At 46.1% G+C, this 24,831-nt stretch overlaps 2 protein-coding genes across 2 annotated transcripts; both read left to right on the plus strand.

Annotated features, from left to right (window-relative positions):
- Positions 1-2,233: 2,233 nt before the first annotated feature.
- LOC120952674 (BTB/POZ domain-containing protein KCTD8) lies at positions 2,234-9,216 on the plus strand. Its single transcript, XM_040372130.2, has 2 exons — positions 2,234-3,886; positions 7,527-9,216. The coding sequence occupies exon 1, from the start codon at positions 3,053-3,055 to the stop codon at positions 3,746-3,748; it is 696 nt and encodes a 231-aa protein (XP_040228064.1). The 5' UTR covers positions 2,234-3,052; the 3' UTR covers positions 3,749-3,886; positions 7,527-9,216.
- A 6,624-nt stretch (positions 9,217-15,840) lies between these two features.
- Positions 15,841-17,438, plus strand: LOC120952656 (microfibril-associated glycoprotein 4-like). The gene is made up of 2 exons (XM_040372096.2): positions 15,841-16,380; positions 16,457-17,438. The coding sequence occupies exons 1-2, from the start codon at positions 16,241-16,243 to the stop codon at positions 17,379-17,381; spliced, it is 1,065 nt and encodes a 354-aa protein (XP_040228030.2). The 5' UTR covers positions 15,841-16,240; the 3' UTR covers positions 17,382-17,438.
- Positions 17,439-24,831: the final 7,393 nt, after the last annotated feature.

Consider the following 24,831-nt stretch of genomic DNA (forward strand, 5'->3'; position numbering starts at 1 on the left):
TTACTCTCTCTGTCTCTCTTTCCCTATCTGTATCTCTCTCTCTCTTTCTCTATATCTCTGTCATTAACGTTCTCTTTCTGCTCCCAGTGCAAAAAAAAATCCAAAATCATGTAATGGGGAGGCTGGGAAAATTCAATTGCACTTCTCGGTTGCCGGTTGTGGAAAACGCAGAACAGAGAGCGAGAGAGAGAGAGAGAGAGAGAGAGAGAGAGAGAGAGAGAGAGAGAGAGAAAACGCAAGAGAGCGCACGTTGAGCGATAGAGAGAGTCAGAGCACGTGCGCAACAGGGCGCAGGACGCGGAACAACTCTCCACACGACCAGGCGAAAAGATCCCGCAACAGCAACAGCATCAAGCACGCGGGCGGATTGCATACTAACGGGCGCTTTTTTGAGGCTACCTTGAACGAGAGCAGGAAAGAAAGAGAGAGAGCAAGAAAGAGAGAGAGAGAGAGAGAAAGATATTGGTACAGAACGGTGGGAGGGAAAAGGTAAGGGAAATAATACCGTTTTCTCACGTTTCATCTCTTCAACACGGAAGCATCCGTGTGTGTGTTTTTTTTTCGCTCTTGTACCCCGCCACCCATTCTCGCTCCCCTGAATCTAGGCAACCAGCTTGCTCCCCAACGCACTGTGGGTACTGCTGAGATCAAATTGCAAAAAAGTTTTTTGCTTCTCGAATGCCTCGTTGGCCTTACTGATGAGGGTTTGTGGGATTTTCATGTAGCACATTACAAGGATTTCTTTTTATTTCAAATAATTGAACAAAATATATAAAATTACAACAAGAATCGATAAAAAACAATCAAATTATTATACAACATGAATTAATTTATGTAAAACAGATATATCAGCTGGATTTCTAGTTTTACAAAACTGGCTAATTTTTGTTAACATGGAGTTTGATAATTTGAAATGTTGTCAACACTCTATACACAATCACGCGCTAGACTAGTCCAAGGTTTTAAACCTATTCATTTTTTATGGAAATTTGCATTATTTTTTGTATACAATTTTCAATATCCATTACGCTGGAACGCAACTGTCAATTTGATAAGGAAAATACAATCTGACTGATACATATTTTGTTTGACACTGGTTGAAAAGTCAACTTCCCAACTACTCATCACGATTTTAATCCGTTCCAGTGACTCACGCAAACTCTTCATGCGGGAAGTCTTTTTGCATGATTTGTATGAAAAGTGAAATAATTGGTTCCAGGACTGCAAATGCACTTATATAAAAGGCATATACGCATCTGAAAAAATACATGAAAGACTCATAATGCTAATCATTGCGAAGATATTTGTAAATCATTATAAAAAGTGGTCGATTGTTTTAATTTATGTTTGTATAAAACACATTTTAGATCGATTTGTGATGATGTGTTTCACTTTTTTTTTCAGACTTTTTTTTAATAAGCCAGTTTCATCACATTTTAAAATTTGTTTTGGTAAACATTCTTCAGTGCACATAAAGTCATTAAAGACTTTTCTGCAATAGTTTTGTATTGAACAAGCATCGAATGTCTTACTTGTCTGAATCATAATCAAAATCAAAAAAATGCTTAATGTTCACCGATCTTGATTTCACATCGGAACCGAAAAAAATATATTGCTCGAGATTTGACTCACTACGAGAGGTATTTGTTGAGCATTTAGATTTGCCCGCTAAGCGAAAAATTCGTTATAAGGAGTCCTCGGTATGAGGGATTTCACAGTATATCCATCAAAAGAGTCTAAATTTCTGAAGGAAAACTAATCTTTCAAACCTGATCCATCAAATATGATTAATTTTTTTTAATAATATGGTAAATGGAATAAAAAGAACAACATCAGCTAAATATGGAAATTGGTTGCATTTGTACAAGAGATTAAAAAAACGTTTTTTTAATAATAGATTAATGTACGATTTGTAATAGTAATCTCACGTTTCTGCACTCTTTTCAGCCTTCAGTGGAATTTGTTCGAATTTTTCGTATTTTTGTTTTAGATTTTAATTTATCCTACTTCGTACGGATAAAGCTCACACTGTGCAACGGTAACGGCTGGTGCGCTCCAGCAGCACGGTGAAATACACCCCTCCATCGCTCGTCTCTCCTTCCTTCATTTTCTCTCCCTCTCTTTGCCTTTCTCCTTCTCTTTCTCTCTAACTCACCCTCTGCCTCTCCCCCCACACCCTCCCCAATCCCTATCGCTTTAGCCGTCCTTTTCCCAAGCAAGGCAAAAACGACTGAACGCGTCCGCTCGCTGGTCGTGGCGAACGTTCGTGCACATCCCGATCTCATTTCAGTCGCGTACGGGTGCGAGTCTGGACGTGTGTCTTTCTCGTAACATTACCGCCCAAACCAAGCACAGGAGCAGAGATCGGTGCAGGCACGCGCTACATCTTCACCGCACACACACACACACATACACATCCACTGTCCATCTGTCCGCCACCCGGCCCCCGAACGCCACCCACGAGGTGGAGTGCAGCCGCGGCCAAGTGCATCTGCAAAGCTCATCTCCGGGTTCGTCTCCGGAACGGACCTGTCCTTCAAACGTGCTTCCTTTACTTCCCCGCTCGTCTACTCTCCACCCTTCCCTCGTGCACATTTGCTCTCTAGGCCTCCGGACAGGTGGGTTGCGGGAGAACAATTGCTACTACAGCTACGCTCGATCGTGATTTTGTGAGTTTGGTTGCTGTGATGCGAATGGTTTATTTTGCAACGATTTTTCCCGCCAGAAAATCAAAGTGCATCGTGAGCAGAAGTGTATGTGTGTGTTAATAATTGAAGAAGAAAAGAAAAACAGCAAGCGCGTGTGATTTTAGTGCTTAAAAACAAGTTGCAGCTCCCCAACCAAACGACCCCCGACACTCGAGCCTTCCATGCAATCAACGATCGTGTCCGGCAATCAACCCGTCCGCCATCGTTGAGTCCGAACTCGTCCCCTGTCAAAAGCCCCGAGCAGTAGCTGCACGAGAGCCCGTGCTTGCTGTGCTTGCATCGAGTGCAACGCGTGTGAGTCTACCATTCAGGCGCAAACCGTCGCGCGCACCGCTTGCTAAACGATGAGCGCGTTCCCGGAGGTGGTCGAGCTGAACGTCGGCGGTACCGCGTACGCCGTCAGCCTGAAGACGCTGCTCGCCGAGGAGGGCTCCTGGCTGCAGGACACGTTCGGTGGGGGCAGCCCACCGCCCGACCTGCCCGTCGACGCCCGCGGCCACTACTTCATCGACCGCGATGGCGGCCTGTTCCGGCACGTGCTGGACTATCTGCGCGATCCGGCACGGTACACCGTCCCGATCGGGTTCCTCGAGCGCGACCGGTTGCGCCGCGAGGCCGAGCACTACCGGCTGGCCGGGCTGATCGAGCTGCTGGGCAAGCAGGTGCCGGGCTGCATCACCGTCGGCTACCGGGGCAGCTTCCAGTTCGGGCGGGACGGGCTGGCCGACGTGAAGTTCCGCAAGATCACGCGCCTGCTGGTGCACGGTAGGGTCGCCCTCTGCCGGGAGGTGTTTGGCGACACGCTGAACGAGTCGCGCGACCCGGACCACGGCGGCTCGGACCGATACACGGCCCGGTTCTTCCTGAAGCACGTGTTCATCGAGCAGGCGTTCGACATGCTGCAGGAGCAGGGCTTCCGGCTGGTGGCCAGCTGCGGCTCCGGCACGGCCGGTTCCGTGTCGGAAAACCTGAAGCCGGGCGTCGACACGGAAGAAAACCGCTGGAACCACTACAACGAGTTTGTCTTCGTGCGCGACTAAGCGCGACAGCGCAGGGCCACTTTTGACACACACAAACTTTACACACACACACACCCTGACACACTCAATACACAAACTAACACACACTGGCAGACAGCAAGCCACACACACCCGTGAATGGAGCAGACTTGACATGAGGTGAGTGCAACTAGAGCTAAGCAAATCGAACCCATTTTGATGTTCTTCTTCTCTTTCATTTCAAAACTAAACAATTTAGTGATTTCTGTACCAACACATCACTTCCCTAGGCTATGTTGATCTCAAACTTGTTGTAAAGTTACAGTTGTAGACATTAGCCGCTCAATAGTAAACGAACAACGAATAGAAACATGTTTGCTACATTGCGCATTGCATACATTCTGGCACATTGCTTTTTTTGCTTGAAATTGATGCAAAAGCCCTAAAGTATGCAATCGATGTGTCATGTCTGTTTTGTAAGCTCTCAAAAATCGCTCAAAACATTAGCAACGCGACAAAAAAATCGCAACTATCTATCTCTTCAACGGTATATAGCTCTTTGCTAATTTTAACCTTTATTTGACCCGTAATGCTTCGTATTATCGCATTCAATGTGCTGTTGATAAGGAGAACATTTTGCCATGCGATTTGCATACTGCTGGGCTGATTTTACCTTGAAGTTAAGATTGAAATAAGATTTTTTGCATTTTTTTTATTTTTCTATCAAACTCGTGCATCATTTTTTCACATACAGTAAAGTGCTCGTGCATATTACGTTTTGATGATATTCAAAGCTGATCTGCATTTAAATGCCGCTCGAAAAATCCGTTGTGCAGTACGTACCGCGTGCCAGTAAGCATTGCTGTTACAAAGCATTCTGATAGGCGCCTACAAGTATGCAATGGTCTGTAATATTGTATCAATTTTTTTTTAAGAAAAAATATTACACACACAAACACACACATACACACACATACACTCAGATCTTTTCGATAGACTCAGCGGAAATGCTTCATTAGCTGCCGTGTTTGCACATCCGTTCCGTTTGCTGGCTGGCATGAAAAAATCCTGACGGACCCTTGGCACAAAGCTTCTACACAGTACAGTCTATATTGAAAATCAAAACCCCGAAGGAGCGGGAGCCCAAATTATAGAGCCATCAATTCTCTTCTTCCTCACCTTAAAAGAAGAAAAGCATCATCTCACCCAGGAGACGGTGGCAGGGAAGACTCAAGCTTGCCATAAGAATTTTCCCACCGAACTTTGTCCTGCTTAAGCAACAGTTGCCTCCAAAACGGTATGGAGCCTCGCTCCCTCCAGGGACACACACACGCTGAGAAAGAAATCCCATCCTGACACAGCGCTTTCACAATTAGAGCGCACGCTGTCTCCGCACACTCACGCAAACGGTTTAATGTGAAATGTAAAACTTTTTGGCCATGCCCGGGCAAGCCTGAGCGAAGGGAGAGGGAAGGGGAGGGGCAGGCCCTGAAATTGAATTTTACAACTCATCCCACAGCGCACAAGCGAAGCTGCCGCTGAAAAGCCACAATCCACCGTGCGGAGTGGTAAGAGGAGTGGTAATGGGATGGCCTAGGATGGTACCGAGGGACAGAGATTTCAGTTTGACTTTTTCCTATCTCTCGTTCAGTGCTTTTGATATGTGTGTGTGTGTGTATGTTTTTGCCTGTGCCGAGATCCTACGCTTTGACGCTTGGCGTATTCTTTCTATCATCGGATTTTTTTTTCTTCTCCCTGACCCTTATCTCAAATGCGAATTTGATGCGCCTCCGAATCTCTGAATTCCCCTCCGACGCTCCTTTCCGAATGCATGAATAATGGAAAAGAATGTGAAGTGTGCTGGCGAAACCCATCGGGGCCGCTCCCTGCGCTGCCCCGGGGAGGTTGACGAAACATTTAACCCTTGGCGTAGGCTGCAGCGATTACGCAGGGAATAGGCAAAGAGAAAGCAACCGGGTAATGTAATGGGAAAGTTGCCCGGAAATAATTCCACCCTTCGTTTCTAGGTCTCTCAGTCAGCGCTGCCTCTTTCAGCCCCATTGCCCATTTCTTCTCCACCACCAACACTTCATTTTCAACCCCGTGTGGCCACCCGGTTTTGCTGGCGGATGCTGCATCCACCGCTTTGGCCAAACCGACCGCGTTGTGGCCGGCCCCGAAACAGAAAAACAAAACCATGGCAAAACGAGCCCAAGTGAAATCTTCCAGCTCGCGCCACATCCACCGAGGAGCGAGTGCTGCTCAATCCATCCCCAGGCCGCCCTCCTCTACCCTTTCTCTCTCTCTCTCTCTCTCTCTCTCTCTCTCTCTCTCTCTCTCTCTCTCTCTCTCTCTCTCTCTCTCTCTCTCTTGAAACCTAACATGTACATTGAGGTGGGGCTGCTCGAGGGAGTGAAATCGATTTTCACGGTATTTTCTGGCAACGCGTTAGAGGAAGCAAGATTCCCGTTCGTCCAGGGTGTCATGTTTTCTCTTCGGGACGTTATCGGGTTGGCATGATGTGCCCAAGTACACCAAGGACGGAGCGGAGAACTTCTCCGCAAGTGGCCCCCTCACGGGCAGGCGTTTGGTGTTTACTGTTTTACTTCCTTTTTCTTCGAGAAAATCTGTAACCGAAACGAATGCGAATGCCTCTCGCAATGGAACACGACTTTCACGCCTTTTCCGTCCGTACATTGTTTCCAGCTCGAGGCGCTTTTTCCTCGAGCGTGCGTTTGACCACGGTCGGAGCAAGCGAGCGCACGATTTACTTGCTTCAATGATCCGGATTTGAACGGCACGCTATTTGGTGCAAGCTCTCCTGCAAAAGAATACAAATTTTCCTAACCACAAGCAGCAAATAGATCTTGTAGAAAATTAATGAAGTGTTCTCGCGATTCTCGCAAGCGACCGGTTTTTCTTGGAACAAATGTGACAATTTTTCCTACAACGTACCAAACAATAACTGTATCTGGTAGACTTTGTGTGTGTGTGTGTGTGTGTGTGTGTGTGTGTGTGTGTGTGTGTGTGTGTATGTGTGTGTGTATGTTGCTGTTGCAATTATTGAAAGTGTTTTCTCGTAGCTAGGCCCCAACTTTTATCTATTAATAAACCAACTTAAAACTGTGTCTCCAGCAAAAGTTACTTGCCTCGCTATTCCGATCGGAAAAGTTTCACAACTCGGAAAAATAAACAGCAAAAACAAAACTATCTCTGTGTGTGTGTGTGTGTGTGTGTGTGTGTGTGTGTGTGTGTGTGTGTGTGTGTGTGTGTGTATGTGTGTGTATGTTGCTGTTGCAATTATTGAAAGTGTTTTCTCGTAGCTAAGCCCCAACTTTAATCTATTAATAACCCAACTTAAAACTGTGTCTCCAGCAAAAGTTACTTGCCTCTCTATTCCGATCGGAAAAGTTTCACAACTCGGAAAAATAAACAGCAAAAACAAAACTATCTGTGTGTGTGTGTGTGTGTGTGTGTGTGTGTGTGTGTGTTATTTTTTTCGTCCTTTATAGCTTAAAATTAAGGTCACTGTCGGAAAGGCAGAGCAGATCTCGATGTGTACGTTGTTTCTTGCGCTCCGCATCGCAAGAGCGCCTAAAAGTATGCTTCCTACATGACAAAAATCAATTACGCTTTGCGGTCAACTTTTCATTTTCTCTGCCTTCTCTTCTCTTTTTCCTTTTTCACTGATCTTTTTCGGTCGCTCCCTAGGCTCGATTTTTTTTCTTCAACCACCTTCACTGCTCCACCTTACTGCCAAGGTACCGTTACTTAAATGTTTCAATTTTCCGTTTTTTTCGCCTAAATGTCTACTCCCCAGATGCTAGACACGCGATGAGGCTGGACGATGAAATCGGCGATGCAAAAGGCGAGCAGAACACACCACAACAACGGCAACAACTATAAAACAATAATTTGCAAACATCGCACAACCCTCAACGGCGGAACGCGAACCCGAGCCGAACGACTTAAATTCGACAACTCGAACTTTTGCAGCCCCTTAAAGTTCGTACCCTTGAATTGATTTCGATCGCTCTGGTGCGCGAAACGGCCGGCACGGGAGTACCGCAACGCGATCGTGTGCAGCAATCAAATCCAGCCACTACTTTTACTACAGCAACAGAGTGCAGGTGAGCGAGAAAAGGAGAGAGTGACAGGGGTGGAGATGCAACAAAAAACACATTGGAGATATGGCAGCTTCCGAAAACCAATCAATCACAATCCACCGGGCACATGGCACAAAGCGCAACCCTAACTTCCCACCAATGTAACAAACGTGGTAATCTTTTGATAGTATAGCTCAATCGTTCTTTCCCCCCCCCCCCCCCCCATTTTCACAACTCAACAACTCCACACAGTAGTAATAGTAGGTAGAGTGATTCTGGCAATAGTGTCAATGGTCGTAGCCCTTGCTCATCTTTCCCGTGCGCCACCGACAGTGCTGGGGAAGGGAACAGTAAATCAGAACAACAAAACAAAACCCACCGAAGCAAATGGGCAGAACCGGAACGGCCACAGAATGGAATTGTTTCTAACCACCATTCTCTTCATGGCAAGGAATGATCTCGGTGTCTCGGTTTAAAGGGTTGTGGTACACCCCTCCCCACAGGGTGGAATGGAATCAAAGTAGCATTTGTCCGACCACTTCGGTAGAGGAGTAGTTACCGTGTAATAGAGAAATCGAACTTTGTAGTTTGAAACTTAACAATCTTATAGATCCAGTTTTATGTAGTTTTTTTTTAAGTGAGTACAATTGTGCAAAGATGCTGTGTTGGTATGTGTGAGTGTGGTGAAGAAGTATAAACCACATGCACACACACACACACACATACAGAAAAGAAATCTGAGAACAACTTTTGCCATTTTCCGCTCCATCGAAATAGCAAGAGTTTTTCCCAGCCCGTTGTAGCTGCCAAAGCTGCCAAACTGCACAGAAAACGTCATAAAATGCTCACATACGAGCACAGCACACACTCACACAAACAATCTCCCATTAGCCATTTTTCCTTTCCTGCGGCTTTGGCCGTACCAGAAACAGCAGCAAAAAATCTCCCTGTTCCAGATGAGGTTATTTTCTACCGAGCTAGGTTTTATTATTAATTAACAAAACCAAGACCCACCACGCTACCCCGACTACTGGGAGCAGAATTTGAGCAGAAGGCCCAGCCAACGTGTGTATGTGTTCGGAAAATGGTACGGAAGCGCAAGTAACACAGCGTGTGGCGTAAACAGGGCGTTGCATTTATTTCAGATAAACACGGTCGAGTGTTGCGAACAGTCTGGGACAAAGAAGAGAAAAAAAACTCACACACACAAACACACATACAAATACCACCAAGCGGGTTGTTGTGGACAATTCGGGTGAAAATGAAAAGCAACAAAATGAGTAAATGTGTCAAATGCATCTGCTCGATGGACACTAAACGCCACGCACAACGCACAACAAAAACATACACACCTACACATACGTTCACACAACAATTGAAAGCGTTCACAGCGTTCGCACATAACGCAAAGTAAAAAACAACACCCACACATACATTCACAACGTCAAAAGATTTACAAGCATTACAGCGAGTTAAGCAAAGTGAGCAAAACAAAACAAAACCAACACAACACAACAACTTGAAGCGGGTAGAAGCGGGTAGCAAGCAGCAAACAAAGGCGAACAAGATGACAGATGCAGTCTAAGTGTACGTGTTTAGAAGCATAAATAAAAGAGTCGAAATCTCTCGATCGATACTTTACTAGTGAGCAAAACGTTTTTGAGCGGCCGAGAAGGGCAGCAGCGATGAAAGCAAGTAAGAAATTAAGCAAGAACAAACAAAAAAAGATAAAATAAAATAATACCTACCAGTGGGAGCACAAGAAATAAACTTTAAGCAGAAAAAGAAAAGTGAGATAGAAACAAAAACAACCATAACGTAGTAATTGCAAAATGATAACAATAGTGAAATAATACAAATAGCAACGAGGAGGTAGCTGAAACATAAACGAGATAACAGAGCAGCAGAATGAGCAGAAGCTGTAATTGTACGATTATATTTAAACCACCACGGCAGCACGGCACGGTGTGCGGAAATCTGGGTACGGGACGGCATGGTTAAGGATTGAACGGACGCGTCAAAGCGAAACGATCTGATCTGGGCATGAAGGGGAGATGCGAGGGACGGGAAGTTATTGAATTTTGATGCAAAGCAGCAACGCCACGCATCGTTTTGCGGGGATAAAAATAGTTCCATCTGTTTATTTCGCTTCATGCTACGGGTGGATCAGTTCGGAATGTGATTCCGGCTTTAGCACTGTACTGTTTCATGTGTTTACCGTGCTTCCGTGCCGTTATATGAACTATGGGCATTACTTCATTATCTTTTTCTTTCTCTCCATCTCTCTCTCTTTCTCTCTGTCTCTCTTTCTTTAGTTTTCTCTCTTTTTATCCGTGGTTGGACAGTAGTGCCGATCCTATGACGGTACCTGCCTCTAGCTCAACTTTACCGCAAATGGAAACATTGCATGTTTACGGAACTCCTCATTACGTGATGATGTGGAGGCCGGTCTTTGATCTTTGCGAATCGTTTCATCTGCCGGGTGGCTTCTTTTTGTTTGCGCCATCCCAGAATCTTGTTTATGCTTATGTCTGACGGTCATGCGGCAACATTCAATTGCCACCCTCACCCACATTAGTGACCAGGTCATCTGTTTCTATTTTTCTGTTTTTTTTTTAATCTTTGTTCCTTCGACCTTCCTTCCTCCCCTTCAAAGGACAGATACTCAAGCAGAATGTTTAAGAGTGTTTCTTAGGATAGACGAACGTTTGTGGGTATGAGTGTGTGTGTGTGTGTGTCGTTTTTGAAGCAATTCACACCGCACATAGCTCCACATGCATGCTGGGGAATGGTGGAATTTATCAAGAAAAGTTATTTGCGAGAAAGAAAAAAACAGCCAACCAGATATCTCTTTAATTAATAATGCGTAACGAGAGCAGTAATGGGAGAGCGATAATACTTCAACATATTACAACTACTACTACTAACTAACAACTACTATTCATCGTAATGGTAACAAGAAAAAAAATAACTATACTATTAAACAATAATACAAAAACTGAGACAAGGGTGAAAGAATGACGAAAAAAAAACAAAACCTACACACCCAAACCAAGGACGGAGAAAACTAGCAGCAAACACACAAAATTGGAATGAAAAAAAATAAAATACTTTAATTGATAAGATAAAGCGAGCGACAGATAGGGAGAGCGAGCGAGCGCAATGAATGAAAACATCCCAGCAGACACAAAATGCAGAACTTAGTAGTGAGAAACGCAAAAAATGCAGAAATAATAATAATAATATGAATAATAAAGAAAAAAAAATATATTGAAAGTAATTATAATTAATGCAAACCGAACACAAGAAAATGAACCCAGAAACACACACATACACACGCACACACCCGAAACACGCACACAAAAGTGCGCAAACCGTAACACCGACACACTCCCAACAAAGAAATGGATCATTGATATACACAATACAATATATCTTCAACCAAAGTTAAGTTAAGTAACGAGCCAGAAACCCTAGACATGAGCATCAAATCACATGACGTGGAGCAGAAATTGAGGAAACAGGCGAGAAAATTAGTCGGATTGTGGTAAGAGAAATGAAAAACAAGGGATAGGGGAACACAGCAAGAACATCAGTAGAACATCCTTCCAAAAAAAAAAATCAATGCTGAAATCGAGCGATTAATTAGCGCAGGCAAGTAACCTACCACTGGACGGGTAGAGGGATTGTTCTTGCTGGTGAGGAAAGTGGGGCCAGTGACCACGCGAACGAACCACCCACAGGATGGGCAGACGATGGGGGAGACGCAGGCAAATGGAAAGCATAACGATTGAACGTGAAACGTCTGACGGTTTGCTAGGAAGAAAGACACAGAGAGAGAGGAAGAGAGCAAGCGCAAGTGCGTCATAATAAAAGCCAAACAAAACAAAACAACAACAAAAACCTAAGGAAAACCCAACACAACTGGTTTTGCTTTCGCACATTTGCATGCAGGTCGAAACATCCGAAATAGATCCCCTTGCGCCCTTCCTTCCACTGGCGGTAGGACGGTGAACTCGTTCGCACGCGCCCTGCGAAACTCTCCGAAAACAGCATCTCCCACTTATTGCGGACCACCGGACAGCATACGCAGCTCATTAATCACGATAATGTCCCGCCAAACCCTAGACAGCCCGTGTCAGCTAGGTTGTCCCTGGGTTTCGGGGGATCCTCTCCGCCGCTTTGCCTCACTGTGTGGGTCGGCGTGTCAAGCACAGACTCGCCGCAAAGCTACTTCTCTGTGGAGTGGATTCGAAGCAATTCCAGCCGCATGACAGCCTTTACTTGAGTTCGGTTCGCTTTTTAGGATTTTGTATGCGTGTGTGTGTGTGTGATTTTGTGGGGGGAAAAAAGAACCTAACCTTCTAAAAACCCTAACCCCAGGTCAGTGGAATGGGAGATCCGCCCGAACGAAAAGTACACAGGTAAGCGTGAGCCAGGTTGGCAAAAGTCATCACCGCACAAACTGATTGCCTTCAACTCCTGATATGCACACAGAAAAAGGCGCAAAAAAGCATTGGAGCCCTTGCTGAGCCTGGCTAGAAGTTCGTTTCGCATCATCAACACGTTGCCGCTGACGCCACCCGCCACTGCGAGCCAAGTTGTACCCCGAAATGCTTCACCAACACAAATCGGACATCTTCTCAATTTGCATGGAAATGAGCCAGCTGTCGAATCAAAATGTCCGGAACACATGCACATAACCACACGCGTGCAATATATCAAACGACTTTCGTGTTGTGTCGTACACCATCAGAAGCTCATCAGCAACGGAAAGGGATGGAGATAGAGAGAAAGTTTAATAAAGAATAGTTTTGTTTTAGTTTTGAAAAAAAGGCGAAGACTCAGAGGAATTTTGAAAGTACCTTTGCCATGTCCGATGAGATTGGCACAATTGACAAAGTGCCGACAACAAAAGGTACGGGTCGAGCAGACCAAAAAAGAGAGCGAGAGAGAGAGAGAGGGAGAGAGAGAGAGAGAGAGCGAGAGAGACTCGTTTTACGCTGTTTGTCAACGGTGCCTCTAGCACAAAAAGCATTCGGCAGCAAGCTTTACTGCAGCCGACTGTTGAAGTGGTCACAGCTTGTGGTCAACAGTGTCGAGTGTCATCTGCATGCTGATGGCATTGTTTCCTGCATGCACCAGCGTGCTCCAATGCAAGCAAACCGCTCACACATGAGCGAAAAACCACACCCGAGCACACATACAGGGCCGCACATTTCAACTTCCCACAGGACCCGCTTTCAATCGCTACCGTGGCGTGGCGTGGTGCTAACTATTTCTACCTACCACTTCACAGTGGCACTGTCCCACTGTGAAGCTGATGGGAGGCTTTAAGTTCAGAGAAAAAAAAAACTACTTCCAAACCATCCACTTTGCCATCCTATCGATCGTGATTATGATGGAGTGCGAATTCAATTTTGACAGCGCACAGTCTCCGGTGCATCGCACTTTGTGTGTGTGTGTATTTGAGCAGTGCCCGTAACAAGGGTGCCCGGGTCGATGATTGTGAAAATACAATTTTCCCGATTCTCAGCCGCGTGCTGCAGGGAGCGATACACCTGTGTTCCAGATAGCAGCACGGCCGTATCGATTCACTACACTTTGCCAAGTTTGTTTCTCTCTATATGTGTGTGTGTGTGTGTGTGTGTGTGTGTTTGCTCCTGCTCGAAAACAGTGCGAGGAAAGCGGAAACCCAGCCATGATGAAGACTTGTTTGCTCTGGCTTTTTCCCGATCTGGCTGCCTGCCGCTGGCGTGAAGCTGAAATTCGTTACACTAAGAGCACTAACGTTCACCGCACCAGCAGCGAACGAGAGCGCGATGTTGACGATGATGATTATGATGATGTTGATGATGAGGATGTAGCAGTACACCTCCCGAGGGCGGCGAGCATTCTTTGCGGCACCGACGCAGCACGATGACGATGGCATTTTGTCTTGTTCTCTGTTGCGAGCAACACGTACCGCCGTGCCGTTGCTGGCCGTCGTATCGATCAACAAGCGAAGCGGCAGCCCAAACCGGCACAGCCCGGCGGCGGTCTTTAGCGCGCCAGAACGTCAATACGCTACTTAGATTGTGCTGCGGCGGAGCTGCCCGAAATGTGCAAGCATCCATGAGATGATTCTGAGTGGCGGTCGGCAGTGAGAATGTGTGGCCGTACGCATGGAAATAAACCTTAGCGCTCGAGTCGCTGGCAGATAAGAACGCGGGGAGAGCGAGAGAGAGGATTAAACCCTATGGAGAGATCATGCCTGTTGACCAATGTCCCGCTATCAAACCCTCTGTTATTTCCAGTGTACTCAGTTTTCGATAAGGGATCATCCATAAGTAGCGTAACGGCAAAATAAGAGATGTTTTTAATCGCGTTTTAATTGTATGCATGAATCTCCATAAGAGCTTTCAGTTTTTCGTTTTCGGGTCAAAAAGCATGCATGCAAAATATACCGTATTTTAACGTGTAGCATTCCCTTGATGAATTATTCAATAGTATTGATGACACAGTTTTTTTTTATTTAAAAAACAGCTAGTCTATATCTCCAATTTGATTCAAACCATTTTTTTGTGCTTCTAGTACAAACGAAAAGAAAGGCATCAGATTATCTCCGGATTCTTTTGGTATTTTTTGAGTTTTAGGTGTTGTTCTCCTGAAAAATCTTTTTTTTTCCGGTTTATTTATCTTTTTTCTTTTTCCTTAACACTTTAACATGTGCTTTGCCGCTTATTGCAATGAAACAAAAGAGTCATAACAATCGCACGAAAAATGATCGCTCTCATCGCTCTCTTGCCATGCACTACGTGCTCACTCGAAAAACTGTGACGTCAGACTGGCGTTCAAAGTGTTAACCATTTTCTAGGACACACTCATTATTTTTTTCTGGTACTATCTTTGGGGATACACATGCACTAGACTATCTTTGCATATAATCGAATATACAGGCCTATTATTTTGCTCACATGACATTCGATTCCGTCGGAAGCACTCGAGGGGGGAAGAAATTGATACCGTTTTCGAAATTTGAATCGATAGATTTCGTCAACCTTTTTGTTCTTGCACCTGTCAGTCCTGTCATATTGCGTTTGGCATTTAAGAAAATTCACTCGAACGTTCATTTTGCTGAAATTTGCTTTTCCGCCGGCAGTTTCAAGTTGATGAAGCTTAAATTGGTATCATATATCACGATCGAATACGCAGATTCGAGTGATTCTCAAGCTGTCGGAAACACACAAATGAATTGTAATCGCTGTCTACATTTATAACACAACACAAGTCTAATAACACTTTCATAACTCACATTTAACCTATTTGTAACCAAAATATGGAAATTATTGATTTAAAATACGGTACTGATTAAAATACAGACGGAAACGTCACTAACAAAACGATACCGAAATGAACAAAATAAGCGTGCGAGTAAATGTCGAATGCAATATAATAGGCCTGATAGTGTCTCAGATGTAGTCGAAAAGGTACTACACGTGTATAACGGCCCACTAAATCTGATTTTGGTAATTTTGGTGTAAAGGGGGCTGCTTGAATACCATCTATTTGGGGAGACACTGTATTTGAATTCATTTATTGTCAGCTGGTGCTTTGTAATCAACGCAAAACTCCACCCAAAAAAAACTTTTCTACATACTTCTTAAGAATTTTGTTAATTTCTAGAATACCAAGTTTTCCATACAAACGCGTACTTTTAGTAGAGCTCTTTCGCCTACCCCTAGTATTTACTGACACTTTTATGGCATTGTTAAACACCGTTTTAACCTCAACGAGGTTAAACGTTGTCATATTTCACGCAAAATTTGTTGAACATTGTTCACATAATTTTAACATTGAAATATCTAATTCGATACTAAAAAAAGGCTCGAAACTCGAATGGAATCAGAATGCAAAAAATAATTTCTGGTACATTATAACACATAACACATAGCAATATTTCGAACCCATGATGCATATCCGTAACGTAATTTGTGGATGCCACCTCAGAGGTTAAGACCTCTAAGTTTAATTTCTTTGGTCAATACAACGCAATTGACGGCAGTCACCACGACAAACAACAGAAGTAAGTATTGCGCTTCTACACTTCCACAAACACAAACACACACACACTCGTCGGGGTTGTTTTTCGTGTTGTTAAGCAGTCAGACAGGGTTGGTTTTTACTGGAACAATAACAGCTCTAACCTTCCGAGACTCGTAATCTCGTTTGCTAAATCAACTGTGTGTCGAAGCAGAATCGGTTACCACCGAGCACCAAGCTGGCTGTTTGTTGTTTGCTGGCCACCATCGTCCACGACAAGAGTCGTCTGTATTTTAGCCGTCGCACCATTAGGTGGTGGCTGTTGTGAATCTCGAGTGCCGAAACCAGCATGGTCGGTTGTGTATCAAGACGATTAGTTTGAGGAAAAAAAGTACCCGCAACAGCCATGGACGATAGCACGAAAAGCCACCAGATGCTGCTGCTAATACTGTTGGCCGCGTTGGTGGGCCCATCGGCTGCAGCGTTGGCGCCCAGCACGCGCGACAATACCTCCCTGCACGAGCGCTTGACGGCGCTCGAGAGCACGTAAGTAGTGAGGCGGCCATCGGTTACCGAAAGCTCAATCAAAACCTCAACGCGCGACCCCCTCTTCGCCACCCAGCATAACTTCCCGAGATGAGGAGCTCGCCAAGATGCTGCAGCTGCTGCTCACCAATCAGCGCGAAATACTCCGACTCCTGCAGCAAGACACTCCCAAAGCGTTCTGCGCAACGGACGGCACGCAGCATCAACCATCAACGCAACCAACGCGCCCATGCAACCGTGACCACTCGTTCACTAACTCGCTCCATCCTGGATCGCTCCAACCTCCGGGCAACGCTACCGCGCCCTCGACCGCTGCCTACCGCCAGGAAGCGCACCCGGCGGGCACGCATCCGCGCAGCTGCCGCGAAATCCCGGACGGCATGTCGGGCGAGGAGCTGATCTACCCGTCGGCCGGCGCGGCCGGCCCGGGCGAACCGCTCGAGGTGTACTGCGACCAGGACTTCGAGGACGGCGGCTGGATCGTGATCCAGAACCGGTTCGACGGGTTCGTCAACTTTAACCGGAGCTGGGAGAAGTACCGCGACGGGTTCGGCGACATCGGTACCGAGTACTGGCTCGGGCTGGACGAGATCCACCGGCTCACGGTGGCGGTGCCGCACGAGATTGCGTTCGTGGCCGAATCGTTCAAGGGCGAGCGGCGCTGGGCCCGCTACACCCTGTTCGAGATCGGGGGCGAAACGGACCGGTACCGGCTGCAGAAGCTCGGCGTGTACTCCGGCACGCTCGGCGACGAGTTCACGTACAATCTGGGCATGCAGTTCTCGACGTACGACCAGGACCACGACCAGTACGGCGATGTGAACTGTGCGCACCGGACGGCGGCCGGCTGGTGGCACCGGAGCTGCACCCGCATCAACCTGAACGGGCTGTACGGGAACGAGTCGGGCGTCCGGTTCGCCTACTGGCTCGACTGGCTCCATCTGCAGGGGCTGAAGCGTACCCGCATCATGATACGGGAGATAAAGAAGCGCCGCAAGTAGCCCGCGGGTTTTCGCACTCTCTGCTGGTAGGAAAATAAACTGGTAGCACCAGCACAATCAATCTTTGGCATCTTCCCATCATAGCAACAGATCACCGCTACGCTTCAGCACCGAAGGCACACGCACGCAGAGTGAAAGAAATTGCTTTAAATGATGCCCTTGAGGGGGGGGGCGTTTTTTTAGTGAAGCTCATCGCTTATCGACCTAGAATTTCGACACTCCAAAGGCTATGCACATTCTGCAAACAAAAAGGCTACGGTGGTGTGTGTGTCATATACTAGTTCGTGCTGATCACGTGGGAATTCTTGGTGGGCACAGATGGCGTTCAAGCCTTTTCGAGTGAGCAGCAACAGTGCGCTAGGGAGCAAGAGGGAGAAAGATAGAGTGAGAGAGAGAATGAAGAGTACCACATTAACGTACACAGCCAGGCCCGCAAACGCAAAAATAGAGCTGTCATATTTGTTACGCTCCAATTATTTTTCCGCGCTCATTGAGATTTCAGCCTCAGCGCAGTGGTTTCAAACCTGCCTCTCTATGTGGATGAGAGTGTTTGTGTGTGTGTGCGTGTTTTAGAGTGAGCAGATATGCCTTTGTTTCAAGCACAGTCTGTCAGGCCCCGTTTCTCGTCCACCGATAACACCGTCTCCCTACCGCATCTCCTCGCTGTGCGTACGGACAGACACGGAAGAATGGAGGACATGAAAACTTTCCCAACAAACGGCCATACAAAACGTATCTGCATGTGTGTCTGTGTGTGTGTGTGCATGTGTGAGTATGAGGAATAAAAACTTGTTGAAACATTGTACAGCTTTCTAGCACAGCCCCGTAGAAAGGAAGCAAGGATCGGATCAGAATTGTACATTTGATTCCAACAAGAATTTATTGGACTGGTTTTGCAAACGGCGTTCCATCACCCCAACAGGGCTTTGAATTAACGGGCAACAATAGATATTTAAATCCCGGCCCCGTTAATACAGTCGCCATGCATAATGGTGTGTGTATGTGTGTGTGTGTCGCTGTAAATCCAGCCGCCGAGAAGCACTTGGCAAGCATATTATTACAATTAGTACACCGCTGTCAGTGCTGCAAACCTCCAAACCTCCTTGCTGCCATCGGGTTTTAACTGTTGATGTACTGTTAACTACACTCTCACACACACACACACACACACACACACACACACACACACACACACGTAAACACGTGGAGCATAAACTCATTTTCACAGGGGTTTATGCACGTATCCGCGGCTTTTTCTCCCCAGATCTCCCTGGGCACGTGCAAATGACTTCATGCAAAATTAATTTTCATTGTAATTGGAAATTTTATTAAAACACAAACACAGCCGCCAACACCCCCCGACGTTCGCTCGCAGGTTCGGCCGGCTCGGCTAACACCACCCAAGAGAACAAGACGTACCCCGTTCCCGCCCACTCCAGCATCCCTGCCCACTCTATTCCTATTTCCGTTGGAGAAATGGTTTAACGGTTTCTGTTTTGTTTGCTCCCACCCTTACCGACCCGGGAGGGGTGACGGGGGGGGGGGGGGGGGGATGAGGCGAAGCGAGGCAGGAAAGGGGTGCGAAGCGTGGTTGCGGGCACGAATGTTTTACTTGTTATGATTCCTTGCATGATAGGGCACTGCGGGACAAAGCGGAGGAAACGCGCGGCCGCCCACGAACGCAATGACAGAAATGCAAATGCAACAACGCACAATCCGCTGTGAGGCTCTGGTTGCGAGAGATTGTGTGTGCAACGAGAAGAAGAAGAAGATGATGCTGAATAGTAAGAAGAACCGGTAGAAGAAGAACATAAGACAACAACAACAACAGCCCTATACCGTAAGGCATGCGAAGCCGTACGCTTCCCGAAAGCGCATTTCCGGGTCGCTGTCCCTCCGTAAGCCTGCGCCTAAATGTAGGCACAAGCACAGCAGCGCAGGCACCACTTCCAACTCGCCTGCCAACTCCCACGGGGTGGCAGTGGGGGTTCGTGTTCTACAGCACACGGATCGGGACGACAGAACCGGCGCTGACACGGTTGGTGAGGTGACGATGATGGCGATAATTTACAACAAAGGGCCACTGAGAGTGAGCCAGCAGGATCAGGAGGGGAGGGCGAAGGAGCTGCGATGTGTGCGTGTGCGATAGGTGACGAGCGGTTGACAACTTTGCTGCTGACAATGCCACACTCTTGCCACTGGGGAGTGCTCGGGAGGAAACAGGACCGCAAGGAGTTGTTTTGTAATTGGTAGATTGGTAAAAAGCAAAACATTGAAGGGTTGGTGTGTGTGTGTGTGTGTGTGTGTGTGTGTGTGTGTGTGTGTGTGTGTGTGTGGGGGTGGGGGTGGGGGTAATTTAAATACGCAAACCAAAGCACTTTAAACCAAATCCAAACCTCCTGTTGAGTGGAAAATACGCTCGCTCTGCTTTCCAATCAATCACAAACGGTCTGCGATACGTGCTGTTGCCCGCTGGCTAGCTTCTCGATGCTTCAGCTGAACGGTGCCGACGATTCGATTGCCCATACGAAAGCTAATTGTTGCTTACCGACCCGACCATTGCGTCTGGTGTGGCCGTTTAGTTTTTCCTCTCTTTCTCTTTCTCTCTCTCTCTCTCTCTCTCTCTCTTTCTCTTTCTCTCTTACACATACACTTTGCTCTCATCCACAGAACACTTTCTGTCATTGAATTGATGGCTGGGGATTTATTTCGCACTTTCAACTATGTCCGCTCATTCCCCACCAAAAAGGTCGACCAAACGCAGACGAGTGCTCGGTACAGCGGAATCTATCAAAGAGTAAAACAGCCAGCATCGATCAGTAATTTCGTAACCGCCTGGCCGGGGTTGCTAATGGGGTGGGATTGCGTTGGAGATATTTGATAGACTAATGAGGTTGGGTAATATTGACACGGCACGCACGTCAACTGCAAACGTTTGGCCCATCAGTAACATTGCTAGCCGGATTGCGGCAGTAGTAGCAGCACGAACCATCGCCAGCGAGCAAATATGTATCGATCCTTTTGATTGGAATCGCTATTTTATGGGCGGCTCGATTTCATCCATTGCCCAAAAAGTTGTGTTGAGAGAAAGCTTGCATGAATGTACGTTATGAAAAACCTAACAAAAGGAGATTTTGTAATACTAATTGCATATATTTAGGCGTTCACGATATGAGTTGTAACCAGCAAAATGTCACTGAAAGTGCCTTAAATAAAGCTGACTGAAATAAAAACCATGTCAGCGTCACGTACTCAATTGTTCTAATCAGTGGTGATGTTCAAACAGTTGGTGTGTCCAATACATGATTGGTGATATTTTAGCAATCAACGCTTGGTCAGTCAGTATGTCATGACTTTTTTTACTGTGATCAATTCTGTAAAATGTCACTGGTATAGTCATGACAAATTCCGACCAAACCAAAATCATGTCAGCGTCACCAGCTCTGCTGTGATAATCAGAGGTGAGACTCAAACAGTTGGTGCTACCATCACATGCTTGATGACATTTTGTGCAACCAACTCTTAGTCACTTGGTCGCGATAGCTTCTGTCGGTGATCATCATGATAGTCATGGGAGATATGCGGTGCGTGCGATTGATTTATTTATTATTCAGAAAGAACGGCTTCGGAAGGTATTGCTGTGCGTGCGATTGATCCCAAGCAATAAAATGAGCTTTTTTTTGCTCAAATGCTTTATCATTCTACCCCACAGACCATCAAACCAAACAAACAGTCCCAAAAACGTCGTGATTATCATAGGGAGAAAATGCCATGTCACCAAGCATATTATTGGTCCACTGTCTGTTTGAGTCTCACCTCTGATCATTACAGTTGTGTACGTGAACTGACTTGAACTTCGTTTCGGTCATGAGTTGTGATTGAAACAGTAGCATTTGGCTGTACTGTTCTTCTTCTTCTTCGTTGGCACTACAACCGTTGTCGGTCAAAGCCTGCCTGTACCACTAAAGGGATTGGCTTTACATGGCTTTACTGATTACGCATAGCAGGATACTCAGTCCTACGTATCGGGACACGGTCCATTCGGGACTTGAACCCATGTCGGGCAAGTTTGGTAAGTCGTGCTAACGGCATACATTCAGGGGATTATTTTTGGTAAGTAATATGCACTCCGCGTAACTAAACGCCTTTCGTTATGCAACCGGCATGACGATGGTGCATTTTTTAAACACTTTCATTGCTTTCGTTGCTACGCAACAGCAAATGAAACAGTGCTAGAAAACCACCCCTCACGGTATAGTTCTCGAACTGTTTCCCGTCCCCTCTGGCTCTTCTTCTTCCTTTAGGAAGCCTTTCTCTAACCGTCAGTAATCACGAAACAATGTCCGTATGCAAACAGTGGCTTGCTCCCTTCACGAATTCGACGTAAAACTCTTTCAGCACCCGCTAGATCCCAGTTCCAAGTAAGTGTAAGTTTTCGGCGGGTGTTAATAAGCTTAAAAACTTTCAAGCAAAACTCAACCAAGCTTCCACCACCCTCCTTGCACACATACACACACAAAATCCTCTTACTGCCATTTGTTTCGCTCGTTCAAACAAGTGCATCGATTTACTAACGAACGGGTATGGATTAAACGTTTACACGGTCTGAGCTCAGACCTGTTTTTGTCGCTCCACTTCAATCTTTACCCTGCCTTTCCCACGGCGCTCACACTCAAAGGTAGCGTTTCTGTTGCATCCTTCATCTATAATGTGTATGGGGAGGGCATAGTGCCGCTGCTAGCTTAAAACCAGTACCCAGATAAGAAGATAAACGACAGGTCAAGCAAGCGCTCCAGGATCGGAACAGCAAGGACACACCGCCCCGGGACCGCGGAAGTATCGGGTGGATATGGTGGGCAGGCGAAAACGGATGCATAACCAATACACAGTTAATAGGAAATTAAATATTTATCTGCACGAGAACGAAATGGATCCAATTTATTGGATTCAACCACCCCCTGTCTCGATTCACCGGTGGCCATTATTTTGCTTTTCGGAAACCAAATTAAAGACGCAGTGTGTGTGTGTGTGTGCACTTATGAAGTAGGAAAAAATCATTTAGAAAGAAAAGAGATACAAAAGTTTCTATTAAAACCACTATCAAAACCACTCGACGTAGCGCAACTTCAAAATATTAATCAATTAATTGAATAAAATAATGAGATGACTGGAAAAAAGTGCAGTTACTTCTATTGTTATGGCACACACTGTACACCTTCAGTTCATTCCGTTTTCCTACAAAATTTCGCTTACATCGTGGGGACATTTTTGGCTCCATAAACACACGCACACACAAACACACACCCTTTCCTATATCCCCCTCCCCCCCCCCCCTCGTAACGCTTCAATCCCCTTCCTCCCCCCCCCTCCCCCCACACACACACATCGGATCTATATCAGCATCATCAAAAGGATAGTTAATTGCATTGAGTCCGGGGATGGGGATGGCAGCAGGGTATGGGGAGCGGCGGGTACAAACGAGAGATCCCTGTCGAAGCTCGTCATCACTCCCGGGCGCGTGCCCGCCCAATGTTCGAGTATCGAGGGGTAGATAATTCCATTTACAGCCCAGACCAACCCTCCCCGCTCTCTTTCCCTGATCGACACATTTGGGTGAAAGTGGCGCGCAACCCAGAAATCCGGGAAATGGGGCTCGACATAAATAATGTTGACCCAGCGGCCCAAACGCAACAAGAACGAAATCGACGGGCGATTGGTGGGACAGGCGAGATTGCAAGCGAGCATAGTGCAAACGTTGTTTTCCTCTGACTTTTTCTTTCACTCACTCTCTCTCTCTTTTTGTCTCTTTTTCTTTGACGGTAGTTACGGGTAAAGGCACTAAAAACCACCATCACCTTAAAAAGCGTTAGGTTCGTGTGTGTTTATTCTTTCTTTGGTTTATTTGGTGTTCACATAATAAAAAAAAACTCCAATAGAAGAACCTTTGCTTATTTTAAAAAGCAAGCAACAAGAAAGCAAACAACATTCCCCAAGAGAAACGACACAGGTAGGAGAGTGCAGAGGAGCAGGAGAGGAACGGATCCTCTTCTTCCTCCCCGGAAAGCACTACATCAAGGTGCAGAAGTGGATGTCGTATATGTAAATAACTTTTTCTCGCCTCATAAATAAGTCTTCCGTCTACTAACTTCCACACTTGCACACACACACACAGTGACACCCAACTTACAAACGATAACAACAACAACAAAAAAACAATCGCCCGAGCGACATCAAACCCCCTGGCTTGTGGATTGCGAGTGCGAGCTGCCCCTGTTAAACGGAGCGGACGAAACGCGACGACAAGCGTGCGAAAGCAATGTCCGCCCGTTTGGTCAAACGGCGCTTCCGTCCGTTCCTCCCGCATTTCCAGAACAAATTACCATTCAGGTGCGGGATGGGGAGGCAAGGAGTAGCAATCAGAATGAGAAAATGGCTCTGTGTATATGTGTGTTCGTGTGTGTGTGTGTGTATGGGAGGGGGATTTTCGGGACTTCGGGCTGATCGATTCGGTTCGAGTGCTGTATGTTCTTCCCATCCTCCATTATCGATGGTAATTTTTCAATCGCAATCGTCGGCTGCTGATAAATGAACTCTCTTCCTACCGCTTGCTTTCTATCTCTCCCGCTCTCTCGCTCTCGCACCATTGAGCAGGGAACGGTAAACGACCAAGGTCATAGGAATTTGTCCCAAGTCGCCCGAAGGGAAGCCAAGGCGGTAGAACAATCAATAACAGTGTGTCGATCGGACGCATCTTCGATGTCGCATTTTATGGCCTTCGATGATCGATTCTGGTGTGGTTAAGAGCCGGTTCGCTTCCGCCTCACGCAGTAGCTCAAGAAGCTGCTTTGCTGTTGTAAAGGAGTGTTTAAAACTAAAGTCTCAAGCGTTATTCAAGCGTCGCTACTTCCATCATGTCTCGTTAGGTGTCAAGGCTCTTTGTAGTTGCTATATTGTTTCAAACTATTCACGAAACTAACAGTTCTGCTTAAGGAGGCTTCAATTCAGGACCTCCAAGAACATTGGCAGTTATTTGAATGAAGCAGAGAATTTTGATTATAAGACTAGAACAACGGGAATGCTAATTATGATCCGCTTAGGAGGAGGGCTTCAACATTCAGTCTTAGTTGTTCGATTAACGAAGAGTACTCCACTCCAGTTACTCATACGGGTTTCTTTGGTTAGGTAACTGCAAAGATGGCATGTAACATGTGTTTTAGTAATTGTTTAGTGGTCGAACACCCTAAAGTCGAACACCTCAAATTTTCACTCATCTGAAGGCTTTGTGGAAACACCTATCGGAATACCACTTTCTGCACTTCATTGTTTAGGATTCTCTTTAGTTATGTTTTTTTGCAGTTTCTAGTTAGTTTTTGTATGTAGTTGGAGGCTGAAATCATGTAAACACTCCATACAAAACCACACACAAAACTAGGCTGCAATGTTCAGTCTA

Source organism: Anopheles coluzzii, chromosome X, assembly GCF_943734685.1.
Source record: "Anopheles coluzzii chromosome X, AcolN3, whole genome shotgun sequence".
In the NCBI taxonomy this organism is placed as follows: domain Eukaryota; kingdom Metazoa; phylum Arthropoda; class Insecta; order Diptera; family Culicidae; genus Anopheles; species Anopheles coluzzii.

Coding starts and splice junctions, on each gene's coding strand:
- LOC120952656 (XM_040372096.2), top strand. CDS start 16,241: ATGGACGATAGCACGAAAAGCCACCAGATGCTGCTGCTAATACTGTTG. Junction 16,381..16,456: donor TTGACGGCGCTCGAGAGCAC/GTAAGTAGTGAG, acceptor TTCGCCACCCAG/CATAACTTCCCGAGATGAGG.
- LOC120952674 (XM_040372130.2), top strand. CDS start 3,053: ATGAGCGCGTTCCCGGAGGTGGTCGAGCTGAACGTCGGCGGTACCGCG.